This window comes from Haliaeetus leucocephalus, unplaced genomic scaffold (genome assembly GCF_000737465.1).
Source record: "Haliaeetus leucocephalus isolate CR32 unplaced genomic scaffold, Haliaeetus_leucocephalus-4.0 Scaffold152, whole genome shotgun sequence".
NCBI classification, from domain to species: Eukaryota; Metazoa; Chordata; class Aves; order Accipitriformes; family Accipitridae; genus Haliaeetus; species Haliaeetus leucocephalus.
Genome location: NW_010972588.1, coordinates 811,041 through 825,961, shown reverse-complemented (window position 1 = coordinate 825,961; position 14,921 = coordinate 811,041). Strand labels below are relative to the sequence as shown.

General features: G+C 38.0%; 1 protein-coding gene across 1 annotated transcript in view; it reads left to right on the top strand.

The window, feature by feature from the left end:
- SLC26A7 (solute carrier family 26 (anion exchanger), member 7) overlaps positions 1-14,921 on the top strand; it is a 68,961-nt gene that overhangs the window by 7,389 nt on the left and 46,651 nt on the right. The window contains exons 2-3 of the mRNA XM_010561998.1: positions 7,658-7,768; positions 11,926-12,098. Coding sequence (XP_010560300.1) covers positions 7,658-7,768; positions 11,926-12,098 — 284 coding nt within the window. The remainder of the gene's footprint in view (positions 1-7,657; positions 7,769-11,925; positions 12,099-14,921) is intronic.

Genomic DNA, 14,921 nt, shown 5'->3' with positions numbered 1-14,921 from the left:
CCTTTTCAATATCTGCTGCTGCTCAAAAAACCTGGGAAGTTTTGAACTCAGGTGTATCTATTAATAAGTTAAGACAAATGTGTGGATTTTTCAAACTAAAATACTGTCACACTATTTCTGGATTGGATTTTTATCTTGCTAAGTTCCTGGTATTTGGCTGAATTCATAAACATTATGGTATTTGTATTGAAATAAACATCTGTCCATGTCCACTCAAAAGTTGCCCATGTGGAAGCATGAAGGTATAAGATTTGGACTTTCAAATTTATCAGATTTGGGACAATAGCAGTGTTTGTAATTTTTTTAAAAATGTATTTTTTTGTAGTCAGCTAGTACATGGATATACTTCATATAGAATTTATATGTAGTGTTATACATTTGCTGCCTTTCCTATGACCTGTCATGAACAAGAAATGCTTTGGCTCAAGCGGGTTTTTGTGGACTGTTTTTCTGGGGGGTGGAGGGCCCTTGAGACATATTTGCTCTAAAAGTGAAATATGTAGATGGCATCTGATGAAATCAGTATTGTTATTCCTGCCAACTTCTTTTTCATTCTGCAAGCCCAATAACAACTCACTGAGGATTGGTGTGTTTTGTGTGTTTTAATTAAAGTTAATTTAATCTCGAGCTGGATTTATTGCTGAACAACTAATTCCTTAACACTGGCTGGAGACCCTGCCATTAAAAAAATGAACTATACTGCCTTCATGCATTCCAGAACTGGTGCCCAGTGTTTTGGAAGGCATGATGCCAAAAACTTATGTATTATTTTTTTTTTAGCTTTTCATGGAGGAACCCCAGCTGTGTCTTCTCAAGGGTGATGGTTGCCAGGATCTTTTTTCAGGCTTTGACCATAAATGTAGACATAAATATACTCTGAGCAGACTAACTGGAGCTAATAATTTTATTAAGGGGTAGAGCTGTCTTGTAAATATACATCTGGCATACAAATAGCATGTGTAGATGAAATTGAATAAGCACATTTGGAGACAGAGCCAGAAAAATCTCCTAGAGAATGCATTGGAGAATCCATGTAGTTCGTAAATGATTTGTGGAAGAGAGCGTCCAGCTGAACTCTGTTATAGTTCTCCCATACAAAGAATAATGATGTAAGTTGATCATGAAATGTAACATGTTAGTAAGTAAATGTAGGGCAATGTTTCCTATTTATACAACTTTCCAGCAGAGGAGAAAGGCACTGATGCTGCTGTGCATGCAATATTTCATTTCTAATGTCTATTAAAATTCTTTCGAGTTACACATGTGCTAATACAGACCTGTCTGACAGCCTGCTAGAAATGTGAATTCAGCTTCTGAACGACCTCTGAATCCTTTGGAGCCTCACATCCAGGTACACTTGTCTTAGTACGACCAGAGAAGCTGCGCAGATGTGCGATCCCTACACCTGGGGGGTGCCTGAGCACCATGGACAGAGACTGACAAACCCAGGGAATGTTGATTCCCTGAAGGAAGGAGAAGAAATGACTTCACCTATAGTCTTCCAGGTCAGAGACATCAGGAAAACTCTTAGTGCTGAGATCCTTGGCCACCAATTTGTCAAAATGGTTGCCTTTTTCATGGATTTCAAAAAGTCCAGTTCATCTGGATTAAGGCCTGTCATCAGTCATGATTGGTCTTTGTTTCTCCATAGCGTTGATGCTTCTCAAAAGACTACCTCATAGTTACCTGCTTGCCGGAAGATTCTTATGGGTTTCATTCTCTGTTTATTCTTACTGAGATGCAGAGGAATTTCCCTATAATCTACTTTCAAAATACCTCTCTAATTATATTTTGGGGATGGCCAAATTCTTCACGTATTATGGCTGACCAGTGTATAACAGTTCATTGAATTCTCTGTATAATAGTTTATAAAATTTCTGTGGTGTTCAGATATTGTGTCAAATTCATCCTGAAGAGGTCTAAACATTTAATCTCTGATTGTCTGCCAAGAGCCATAGCTTTTTTCCAGGAGATCCGTTAAAAGAAAGGAAAATACTAGATATTTTTTTCTGTCTGTTTTTGGGTGTATCCAAGCTTTTTTATGTACAGAAGGGTTGAGCTGTCTCAAATAGGGGATTCATAAATGGGTCACACAGTCCACTTGTTTCTTCTACCATAGTACTTGTATATCCTTTCTTTCGAACATCAAGATACAAGTGTCAGCATCTGGAGATCTGCAAAGTGGCAGAATAGAACAGTGCTTTCTCATATATACCTTTGATGTAGTTGTCAGAGCTGCATTTCAGATATTGTGAATTCAGGTACTGTGACTAATACAGCTAAGATGCTGAATTGTCACCAGACTGAAGGAGGCAGTTGCATGGGAAGGAACTGCACTGAAGCACCCTTCAAAAAAGAGAGAATGGTTGCTAACTCAACATTGTGTGGTCTCTGAAAGATTCATGGTACATTTTTCAGAATCTGTCCTCCCATCTTGCTTTTACATTCTTCATTTGCCTCAGGCTTTGAATGACAGAAGAACTGAGGAATGATTGATATTTTGTCTTTAAATAAGTCAGACAGAAGGTACAATCCACATGTGTAGCCCCAGCAAATGGTGCCATTAGGAAAGAGAAATCTTGCAAGCATGAGGTGTATGTGTGTACCATTGAGAGAACTGATACTGAGCTTTCCAGTTTTTGGAGGTAAATGACATTATTTTCAAAGGATCATTTTGTGTAAATAGCTTTTAACAAGTCAATGCCAAAGAACATTCCAGAACTGTAGGTTTGTACAGGAAAATTGTTATGAAACATAATATTAAAAATGTTTTCTGTGGTTTTTTTCTTCAGTAAAAGTTAGCTATCCTGGAGTTAGAAATGAAAGCCTGAGATATGAATCATTTGTGTCTGATTTGTTGGTTCTCCGAGAAGGATCGATAGGACACTCATTAAATATGTGTTAATTTTACATTTTAGGGCACCTACAGGAAATACCTTTCTTACTACATAGTTCAGCTTTGTGAACAAAGGAGATATTGTCTTTTTCTGAAGCATCAGAGAGTGACCACAACTGCAGATGACATTTTGAGTGGGATAAGATGTCTTAGTGTCATTTTGGGTTCCCTAAACTTGGGGTCTGACCATCTTAATATAGTCACATTTAAGAATAAAAGGTTACAATAACAAAAAGCTATTTGAATATATACACTACCAGAAAAACTTTTAAATCTATAGCTTTTCACAGTAAATAGTAAATGATACAAATTTTGAAACTCCTCAAATGAATTATAGACTTACTACTTCTCCTGCTTCTTCATTTAAATTTCTGGTTTGCATATCATATTTCAAAAAACATGGTATAGCTTTCCTCAGACCATATGTATATATCATGAGTGTATTTCCAGATGCAGAAAACTGTTAACTTGTTGACCATACTCTGATGATTCATAGCTCTTTCTATGGAAAATATTTTTTTATTGCTATAGTTTTGGCACTAGCCTAATTAGCAGAAACTATCAACTTAAACTGAGACCTTTCTCCTGTAGTAGGATGTGGCCTTGTTTCTATTTGTATCAAGTTTGTTATTTTGCAGTTATCTGCATTTGACATTTACCAACAGTGGTGCAACATCTCTTGCTTTTCAGTGTGGTGTGCCAGAGGATTGTTATGCATCTGATCCTAGTCAGAAAGCATGGTTTCCAATGAAACTGTGTTGCACAATGTTATCTTATGAGAAGGAGACAGTTAAAACAAAGAAGCACAATATTAATGTACTGTATCTGAACTTACTGTTCGTTCTTTGTTTACATTTCTTTCCATGGAATTTATATTCTTATTTGAAAACCTTAATGTCACTGCCATGGAGATTTCTCCATTTTACCAGTGAAGATTATGTGGGATCCTTATTTTATGATGTATTTCTTTTGAGTATTATTACTGTTTGGAATGAAAAAAAATTAAAATAATGTTTCCTGTCTTTTGACTAGTTCTTGAGCATATGGAATGCTTTGTAGTGAAGTTTAATATGAAAATTAATGAAATGAGCTGAAATATACTACTGATTATATCTTTGAAAGTGTTTGAACCTTTAGAACATTATGTGCCTAATCAGAAAGCCTGAAGTCTTTAGTAATTCTGTTTTATAATGCCTCCCTGCTCTTGCACATGATTGACATGCTTCAGTAATGGGAGCAAAAAGCTAACAAACAGAGCCAGGACTAGAGTCAAAGGTTGGTAATTTTAGCTCTGTCCTGACTGCCATGACCTCACCATGAAAAGAATGAGACACCGCTTCTAGAAACTTAATACAAAAACACTGTGAAAGGGAACAAAACAAGGGCCAAATTTATGTTTAGATTATCTGCCTGTAAACAAGCGATATTTCTCAGTGACAAGTCTGTGAGCAAAGCAAAATTCCTGTTGGATGCTGGGGGTTTGCTGGGCAAGGTAACCCCTTTTCCACAGTTTGGCAGGACTCACGCCAGATTTCTGCCAGCCAGTTCTGGCCGTAAGGGTTCATTTGGGTTGTGCCTCTCTGTTCCCCTCAGCCCTGTTCACAGAGCTGAACTGAGACATTGACACAGTTTCTGTGTGCGTGGTCTAGGGCTGGGTTCAGCTTCTTGTGCTCTACCCACAACATGTACAGTTTGTGCTGGATCAAACACAGTCTGGCCATAATTATCAAATATTTTAGATTTAGAAGGTCTTAGGGAACATAAACCCAAAGTAAACACATGTAGAGAAGCGAGAAATGGCTTTTACAGCCAGATGGTGACAGAATATTTTGTGGTAGCTGAAGCCTTGTTTTCCTTGTAAATGTTGAGAGGAAAGAACAATGTATACTGTTCTTAATCCTGTATTAATTGGAAATATTGAATAGAAAAAGAGCTAGTGGTCCCTCTTCTGGAAATATTTTAGCTTGGCCTGTGGTGTATTACCATACCCTTCAGTTTTGTTTTGTACAATTTCTAACCTAACGTCCTCTTGAACTGAGCGATAAAGTTACTTAGGGTGAAAACCTATTAAAAGTGAACTGTGTAGATTTTATAAGGAAAACTTCAAGGTCAAAAATTAACACAATGCAAGCGCAAAGTTAAAGATGATATGAACATAATCTGGTTTTGGCAAAAAGGACTTGATATTTTAAAACATTTCTTTCAAAATTGTTAACCTTTCCTAGCAAAGAGGGAGTTTTTATGCTTCCCTTGTAATAACTGATAGAGTCCAAACCTTTTAAAAAAATATGCAAGGAAGAAAGCATACAAAGGAACTAACTGAGATGAGTTCTCTGTGCATTGTGTAGTTGTTCTGCAGTGTGACTAGGAGGTTTTGGAAATAGGAACGTGTTCGGATGAAAATGTTCTATATTTGTAATTCTCTGGTTAAGTGTTAGGGTATTTCCTTCATTTAATGAGTGAGGATCTTAAACATACAGAATTTTGCAGATCATCTTAACCAGAGTTTAGAGACTTCTTTCAATAGTGCTTCTAAAGTACATACCTGGCTCAACATTCAGTGCTGAATTTTGTATATTTCCCTTACAACTGTCCACTCAGAAAGGTCACTTCATTTCAGTTATCTTGTTATAATTAAAGTGTAGCTGCACTTATACTGGTTTTGCTATTTTTGGTATTTTTGGAGAGGAATATAAATTAGCCTTGAATAATGCTTTTTTGTAAAATTGGAATATCTGTGTGAGTGGAACTCTACTAGGTAGTTAATTACAAAGTTTTTGTTAGTTTTTGTTCATGAAATGGTTATAATGGAAGAGCTTTTCAGTTTTGAACAAGCCTTAAAAAGCTCTTTCTCCTTTTCTTTCTCTCTTTTTTTCCCCATGCTCACTTTTGTCTGGATAGGCTCATGCAGTTTTCTTCTGTGCTGTTTTTATTCACCTCAGGCACACCCTTCTGTGTTGCTCTTGGGTCAGAATCTTCTTTTACATCTATTGATCATGTGAACATGGATGTAGAGCTATAATTTCTTTTCAAAGACCTTCCTGGTTCATGATAATGGTGTGCTAAGAGAAAAAAGCAGAAGTGATGATCAGTAGATATGCTAATTAAAAGGCAAAAGAGCAATGAAGTCCCTTATTGTTTAAAAGAAGGCATCAATGTTTTAAAACAGACATGTTTTAAAATATCTTCTCTCCTCTCCAAGTCACAACTGATGGTGCTGCTTAGCTGAGTGCAGTGTGGATGAAGATGATCTGTGTAAGATCCATCTCGGCAAAATCTTCACCGTGATGTTTTCCTAAGAACTGGTGAAATGCGAGGCCTTGTCTGCTTCACAGGGAACTTGACACTTCTGGCCTTTTGGCATTTTATTGCCCCACCATGTGCTCTGTCACAGACTCAAATCCAGATTCAAGAAGAGAGCTCTTGAATCAAAATGTTCCAAATTGCCACTGAAAGCCTAAACCCAAAGATGCTCTTTGGCCCTTTCCATATTATTCAGACACCATACACCAGTGCTTCAAGTAAAAAATGCTTTCTGGAGCAGTCAGGAAAGTCTGGTGCGAACAGTGAATCCTACATATTTAATTTTCTTTGGAGATTTCAAATGTACACAGAAGGCAACTCCATTTCATTGATGTGAACCACCTCTGTCCCAGACCACGTGTGGTCATTCTCCCAATACACACGTGTACACACTAGCTGAGATTGGTCACTCAGGTTGAAGGTGGACTTCAGAAAGGCACCTTGTGTGTTACACAAGCCAGTCCTGTCTTCCCTACTGCACAACATGGTATTCACCAAGATTTATGGAGAAACTCTGCCAGGCAATTTCTCCTACTCTTAGTTTCTAGGAGAAAAAACTGTGAAATGACAGCAGAGGCTGCTGGTCTGAAACAGTCTGAGGAGTCTCTCTTTCTGCTGACTTGTAAGAAGTCAATGCAGACTTAGGTATCTAAAGTTGAACAGCAACCAAAGCTGCTTTGTGGGAATGTTTCTGTTAAGAGAGAATTTCTTGACATATTCTGAGACTAAGAAGAAGATGGGTGCTGTCCTCTATAGCTAAGCAATGAAGGTAACTAGTAAGTCTGTGAAGTTAAATCCTAATCAATTCAGTTCATTCTCCATCTCAACATGAAAGTCAAATACTTTCTGTTTCTGGACTGACAGCTTTACATTAAAAAAAAAAAAAATTAAGGATTAAAAAACAGAGGCACCCAAAGACAACAAACTCTGTAATATTTTTTTGTTTAAGAAATTAGAAGAAAGCAGACTGAAGGGGCTCCATCCAAACCAAAATTATAGGTTTTGAACTCTTTGTAAGAAATAACCATCTGACTGCCTGGAGCCCTGGCAGTCTCAAACCCCTCTTTGTGAGGGTGGGGGTGAAATGGTGCTACCTCCTCCTGTGAGGACAGGCTATTAAAAAAGAGTTTGGAACCACTGATGGTGACAACCTGGAAACATGGTAGGTGGTGCCGTAGATTAGATTGTATCTGTGACCCGTTTGTTTCTGCCAGTGATCAAGACTCAGAAGAAAGTGTGAGAGTTTTGATGAGAGACAATAGACGAAAAAACCTTCCACAGTTCTTCCTGGTCCTAATTGTACAGTAGTTGACTTATGCTCTAGGTTTTCGTAAATGAAGGTAGGTTTTTTCCTGCTCTTAATAAAATTGTACATGTTTCCTCATTAAAGTAAAAAAAAAAAAATGCAGAACAGTCTTATCTTCATATAGTGAAGTAATTCCATTTAACTTTCTATAGGACTGGCCTTTGCTGTTCTGTCTTCGGTCCATCCAGTTTTTGGTTTATATGGCTCTTTCTTCCCTGTCATTATTTATGCCATATTTGGAATGGGACGTCATGTTGCGACAGGTAAGTGTCTATTTGCTAAAAATATTTTCAGAAATAAGGAATTGGAAACTGAACATTTATTTGGTTTGTTATAAGATCAGTGGAAGGAAAATTATCTAAGACTAAACAGAAATAAGCTGGTTTTGTGCTTCTTTTACAACTATTTTTTGCCAGTTTAAATACTTTAAAGAGCCTCATTAAGAATATATTGGAGTTACTCCTGCCATTATAATTTAATACTGCATTGACACTTCCTTCGTAAATGTAGTTTACTAAGGGCTTTTGTATTTTAACTCTACTTTAGAAATCTGCCTCAGGCTAAGTTTTTAACAAAGGGCTCAGCCAACAAGATATATGGAAACAGGAATGAAAAAATCTCGACTGCTTCTTAAACCACAGAAAACACACATTACTTCTCACCTGTCTGGAATACAAACCCTGCCTTTCTCAGAAAAAAAGCTTTTCGTGCCTGTTACCTGCTATTGTGTTAAAGCTAGAGATTCTCCCAATGAGTTCAGTACAGCTCCTGTCCACTTGCAGAGTAATTAGGTAGGCAGCAAAAGGTGCTCCCTGCCTACTATGCTAGTAGTTACTACTTTACTCTCAGCAGAGCCAGCAGCAACTGCAAGAGTTGAATGACTTTGATCTCCTAATAGGTTGGCGAATGCTCTGTTTCTGACTCCAAAGAAACCAAATTATAGCTGGAAGTTGGAAATAATACTCATGAGGTTGAACCACAAATTCTTTGGTGTGCAGAAGTGGGCACTTGGTGGCCCCTGAAGTTTGCAGGAAGGATGAGACAGGCCCAGTAGTAAAGCACGGTAGGAAGGACCGGGTAAAGGGAAGCAGCTTCTGTGGTTGTCAGAAGATTTAAGCAGGGAGGAGGCATGTTCTCCTTGTGGAGGAAAAAAACTCGAGAAAAGAGAAAAGATGATTCTGAGTAATCACACACAAAATGAACTCTGCAGAATCTGATTGCTCATGTGTATGCACTCAAGTGTATGCAATGTTTTAGTAAGAAGTTAGCCACATACTTTGAGCACCTTTTTTCTTCAAAAATATTCAGTTAAATTATTTAAAATTGCTGATCAGCTATAAATTGTCACAGAGCAAAAGGAAGACTGAAAGTTTGTTTTCCCTAGGGGCACAGAAAGTATCTGAGCCTTTTGATGTCTGAGAAGGTTCTGTGGATGCTGTTAGTGATCTGATGCTGTAGTGAGTGATGGAATGTACTCAGCTCAAGTAAGAGAGAGAAGCGTTCAAAAACAAAAAAGTGAAAATTTAGAATTTGGAAAATAATTCTGATTCTTAAGTAGAGATAGATTAGTATACTTATTAAAACATGAAAATATATTAAAAAGCTGTTTCAAAACTGAGTAGTTTAGCAGTGTATTGTCAGCAGTTCGTTGGTGTAAGATTATTAGGAAGACAAGAATCTGTCATAGGATCACATGTTGGAAAGTAGATAAATAAGTATCTGGCTGACATAATTCTAGTAATGAAAACAGATGATAGAATGGGTAAGTACAAGCTGTTAAGTCTGTTTTATGCTTGGGAGGTAATACCGTTCAGAGAATGATTTGCTGAGTCCCACAGCTCCATAGCTGTGGATTCCTGCACAGTCCTTGGTGTGGAAACCTGGTCCTTTCACAGGTGTATATTCCAGAATTTAATCTTAAGGAAAAAAGGCAACAAAACTGTTCTTTTGCAGTCATGAAGTTTTTTTTATTTTAATAAATGTCTGTGACACATGCTGTTGATCCTTTCAGTAGAAATGTCTCATGCATTCATCCCACCAGCCTCGATTAAGGTGTTGTGGTGTGCAGGCTGAACTGGAGCTATACTGCCTGCCTCAGATCCCCAAATGCTCTGTAATTCCTCAGGTACATTGGTGATGATCTCTTCACCTACCAGCATTTTCTGTAAGATCAGCAGGGCTCTCCATATGTATACAGACTATGAAGGTGCCCTTTGTTAGCAAAGTCAGTCATGTTCATATGAAAAGGAAAATTCATCAATGGCCCAGTTCTGTCAACTTTTACTCACTTGAAATGTCTCTTCTGTGAGATAGTTGTTCTACTTTAAAAGATCACTCACCTGAGCAACTGACCCCTACACCTTTTTCTTGACTGTTTTTGGTATAATTGGCACATCCTCTGAGACAGTTTAATCTGTCATAATACCACATATAGGTCTTTGATATCAGGTAGAATTTTATGACAACTGTTATTAAATCCAATTTTATGTAAACCTTTTTTTTTTAAAAATGAAAAAAGTAAAAAGGAGAGAACAGGTTTAAAAGAAAAAAGAGCAATCTGAAAAGCAAAATACCTACAAGTATCCTGAGTGTTGCTTGAAAAAAATTTATTATAGGCCCAGGTAAAATGTGTATCATGATTCAAAAAAGAAAATGTCATCAAAAAAACCCCTCATGGCTCAATGGGAAAATTAAGGAGACTGTCACAGGGAAGAGCTTGGCACTTGAAAACTGGAAAGCTTGGCCAAATGAAGTGAGCGGGAAAGCCATGAAATGTGGCAGGTCAAGCACATGCAGGAAGTTTAGAAGGCTAAAAGAAGGAATTTGAAGAATGCCATGGAGAGGATGATCAAACTGGTAGTTAAAGGTTCTTTAAATACATTAAAATGAGGACTCCAGGAAGGAAACTGGTGGGACACCTTTCTGACAAAGGTGTGACAAGGCCACAGGATTGTTAAGTTATCAGTGTAATTTCACTGTCAGAGGAGCTCTGGAGGGAACCTTGGGAACTGCAGACTTGTCTATAATAAAAATAAGAATACTAAAAGATATGTATAATCAAAGTCTGTTGGAGAGGAGTTAATATGACTCCTGTAAAGGAAAATCCTACCTCACTAACTTCCTAGAGTACTGTATCAGTGTCAGTAAGCACATGGAAAAAGGAAATACTTTGAATATAAGATATGAGAATATTCAAACAGCTACTGATAAGGTTCCACACCAAAGGTTACTAAAGAAGTCAAGTTGCCCTTGTGATAGGAGAAAAGTCCTTTTATTAATTATTAGCAGGTTAAAGGATAAGAAGCAAAAGGTAGGACTTACTTGATGGTCATTTTTCAGGGTGGAGGCGACCCTGGTAGGTTCCCAAGGAATTCATGCTGGGAGGTTTACTCTATGAAGGCCAAGGTGAAGGTAGAACTGTGTTCCCCAGGTCCTGCAACAGTAGAAATAAGGAGAGCTCAATGAAAATGGTGAGAGATCACTTTAAAAGACTTTCAAAGTACGGATTAAAGAAAACACTACAGCAGATGGTGAACTTCTGGAACCTGCTCCCAGAGGACATTTTGGAGGCAGAAAATACAAGCAGGTTCAAACAGAGCTTTGACAAATTCATGAATGCTAGTCCATAAACAAAATAAAAAAGGGCCAAATAAGGATGTATTTCCCTAATACAACAGCTATGGATGGTGGGGGATTATGAGGGGAATGGCCTGCAGAAAATGGCCAGGCTTGTGTGCTTTTCCTGGGTAACACCTCCAATTGCCACAGCTGGAGGCAGAGTACTGGGTGAGATGGACCATTGGTCTGACATAGTAGAGCATTTCTTATGCTCTTAGAGCTCTGCGTGAATGTGTCTGTGCCTTTTAATATTGAATTATCATCCTTATTTATCTGTGTGTCGTTAAACTTGCTTTACCTCTCTCAGCAAATAAATGTTTCTCTCATAATCTGCCTCCATTTATTAGAGTGCAGATTGTTGAGTTTTCAAACTTACACATCTGCTAACTGTAATGGGTGAGGTACTATATATAGTGTGTGAATTAATTGCCCTGGAAATTTGAATGCTGAACATTTGGGATTCTCAGACAAAAAGCTGTTTCGTCACATCCAGGATGAGTTGAAAGCATTTCTGGTAACTTGAAATCATTGTGAATTGTTGTGGTCGAACCTCTTTTGTTAACGTCTTTAAATGAATGTGGTCACAAAAAAATTTACATTTAGTTCGCCTGTACAAATAGTATTTTACATGCAGAAATGTGTGTTACTTAAAAAGATTACCTTAAAAATTGTTCTTAACATGACAGGAATGCACAAAATGGCACTTCTACTCATAATGGCCAAGTTTTGAAAAAGAGACCAGGAGTCATGAGTACAGACAGGTATAGAATTATTGGCAACTAATGTGTGGCTTTTTTTATAGGAACTTTTGCTTTAACCTCCTTAATATCTGCCAACGCAGTTGAGCGTCTTGTTCCTTCAGTCAACACTAATTTCACTACAAATAATAATTCAGGAGTTTTGGGCCTATCGGAGTTTGAAATGCAGAGGATTGGAGTTGCAGCAGCAGTTTCATTTCTAGGAGGAATCATTCAGGTTGGTGGCAAACAAATACTCCGTATGCTACTGATGCATTGCATTTGTGATAGCTATGACTTTTGTAATACTTTTTTTTTTTTTTTTTTCACTTCTCTGAGAAAAACTGACTATGGGTCTGGCCCGCTGTTCATGACTGATGAAATTAATGTCTTTTAAGAATTTGTTGCTCCTTTGTTGAGATGTAGTAATTGTCTGTATACATGCTCCTAGGGTGTTGCAATATGAAGTAAAACCACATTCATCAGCTCTAATATAATATTCAGTTGCTGTTGGTGCTCTCTTTCCTTCTCCTTCAGAAAGAAAACATGAATCAGCGCCTGGTAAGCACTGACATATTCCTGAGGTTTTCTATTGCTCTTGGCTTGAAGAGAAATACTATACAATATTCAATAATTAAAAACAGTAGGGAAAATATCTTTAAATTTTCTTTAGAGTTCACACACCCATCATTAAAGCAAAATAAATTAGTAAAACAGATGTCTTCAAATGATTCTCCAAAGCTTATTCAAATGATCAGAGGTCTTTTAAATTTCTTCTCTTTTCCTATTCTGACCACAAGCGCTGAGTTCCTTTATTCGTTGCCAGTTGCTTAGGTCTTCAAAAGGCTTCCCTCTTTCCTTGTAAATATTAAAACGGAACAAATGTTCCAGCACTTGACACTGCAACATCTCCTGGGTACCTGGCCTCCTGAAGGAAATCCAGACCCCTGCGCTTGGTGCTTTGGATCCCTCTACCACGCAGAGGATGAGTGAAGGAGCCCAGAATGGGGTCTCCAGTGGCCTGCATGCTTGGCAGGAACTGGGCCATATGCTTGTGTTAGTAGGAAATATCAAGAAGCGTGGTCATTTCTGTTGCATTTTTTTCATTCTTTTATTGGTTACAGAATTATGACTTGGGGTAGCAGCATAAGGGAAATCCTACAGGCAACATACAGAGTAGAGCTGATGCTGGTTGTGCCTGGCTGCTGCATGTGCTGTCCCGTTGCACCTGTGTGTGCAACACAACACTGCATCACGTGCAGGGCGCATGTTACAGCACAGAGCCCTCATGTGGGATTGCTGCGCTCACAGCCTGACAATCTCCTACGTTGTCCCCACAGAGGCCAAAATGCCTCAAGTGGGAAGTTGGTGCCTGTGTTTGATCTAACTTCAAAATCCAATGCAGAAATTTTTTACTTAGCTGCTGCAGAATCCCATTAGGTGTGTAAATCCTCTAGATCTCTTACTCCTTCATTCTGAAAAGTTTTGCTTTTTCATATGCCTTCAACCGTACCAGCTGACTTATCTCAGCCTATGTCCTGTCTAAGCCTGATTGGAATGAGAAGAACTAGAAAATCCTCTGCCTGCATCTTCAAAGCAGGTCTGATAGGGACCTGTTCCACATGCATGGGCTCCTCTCCCAGGTCAGTAATGTCACTTGCGTTAGAGTCATACTAATACAGCTGGTGCTTGTAGTGCTGCTGCTAGTCCTTTATGCAAGTTTAATGGTTAGATACCAGACTAAAATACTTATTTCCTAGAGGAGTGCCTTGAAGCTACTGGTACGCAATATGCAAGTGAAAGTCTGGATCAAGGCTGTGATTAAACTTTGCCATCTTGCCACGTGCTGTTAAGTGTGGGAATCCACGTTTCTCATCATGATTCCAGTCTCCTGGCTAGCAGTTGCAATTCCCAGATAAGGTGACAGGGCACCTCTTGCTGGTAATGGAGAGCTAAGTCAGTGACCTGCTTCTACTTATCAGATTAAACTAGAAATTAATGAATAGCCTGTAATAGATGTGGTATTCTGGGACAAGAAGAATAATGCGATGCATTTTGAGCCAACAGTTTTTTAGTTTAGTTGGTAGTTGGGATGGTATTTCTCTGGGAAGGGAGCAGACCTGGGTTATGGTGTCTACTATAAGACTGTTTCTTTATACTGAAAAAAAAATTAAAATGCAGTGCTCTAACCAGCCAATAATTACACAAAAATGACTGATGCTATGACTATTCCATACCTTGGGCAGCTTCCACACGAAGAATGAAAAGTTCCTCTCCAAAACAGCTGGTTCCTTCTTAGAAATAGTAGGCAAAGACCTAAACCTCCTTTGCCAGAAAAGCGATTTGATACTATTTTTCCAGTAGCCTGGCTAAGTACTGTAATCAGCAAATAATGTTAAAGAAAAAAAAGGAAAAAATGTACAAAATAGTGAGTCACGGAGGAAAGGCGAAGGGAAGAGGTGTTTTTGAGATGAACTTGGCTTCTTTGTGTTTTGTGAAGATCATAAGTGTGCATTTTTTTGTGGGGCAAGCTATGAGCAGGCTTTGTGAATCTCAGTGCCATCTAGACACAAAATAAATTAGAACTGGTTTCTGACAAGAATAGGTGGAGCTTATAAAATTTGAAATTTGGAGTGTAGCTCCTTCAATTTTTTTCAGGTAGTAAATTTTGGATTCCTAAACTGCTTTTTAAATCTAATATTTGAGGGAGTGTTCATAAAAGAGGGAATATATTTAGTTATCTTAAGAGGCATTCTGATGAAGTTAACATAGTATTAAAATAGAAAATAAGTAAACATAAAATAAAAACTGTAATTACCAAAACCTTTTAATATAATACATTCACAGAGACTATTTCATTTTTAAAAGAAGAATGGAAGGTATAATGCAGATTTTTTAATGTTTGTGTAACTGCTACTTTATAAATCATAGAATCATAAAATCATTTAGCTTGGAAAAGACCTTCAAGATCATGGAGTCCAACCGTCAACCATGCCCACTAAACCATGTCCTGAAGTGCCTTGTCTACGTGCTTTTTGAATAGCCCCAGGGATGGTGACTC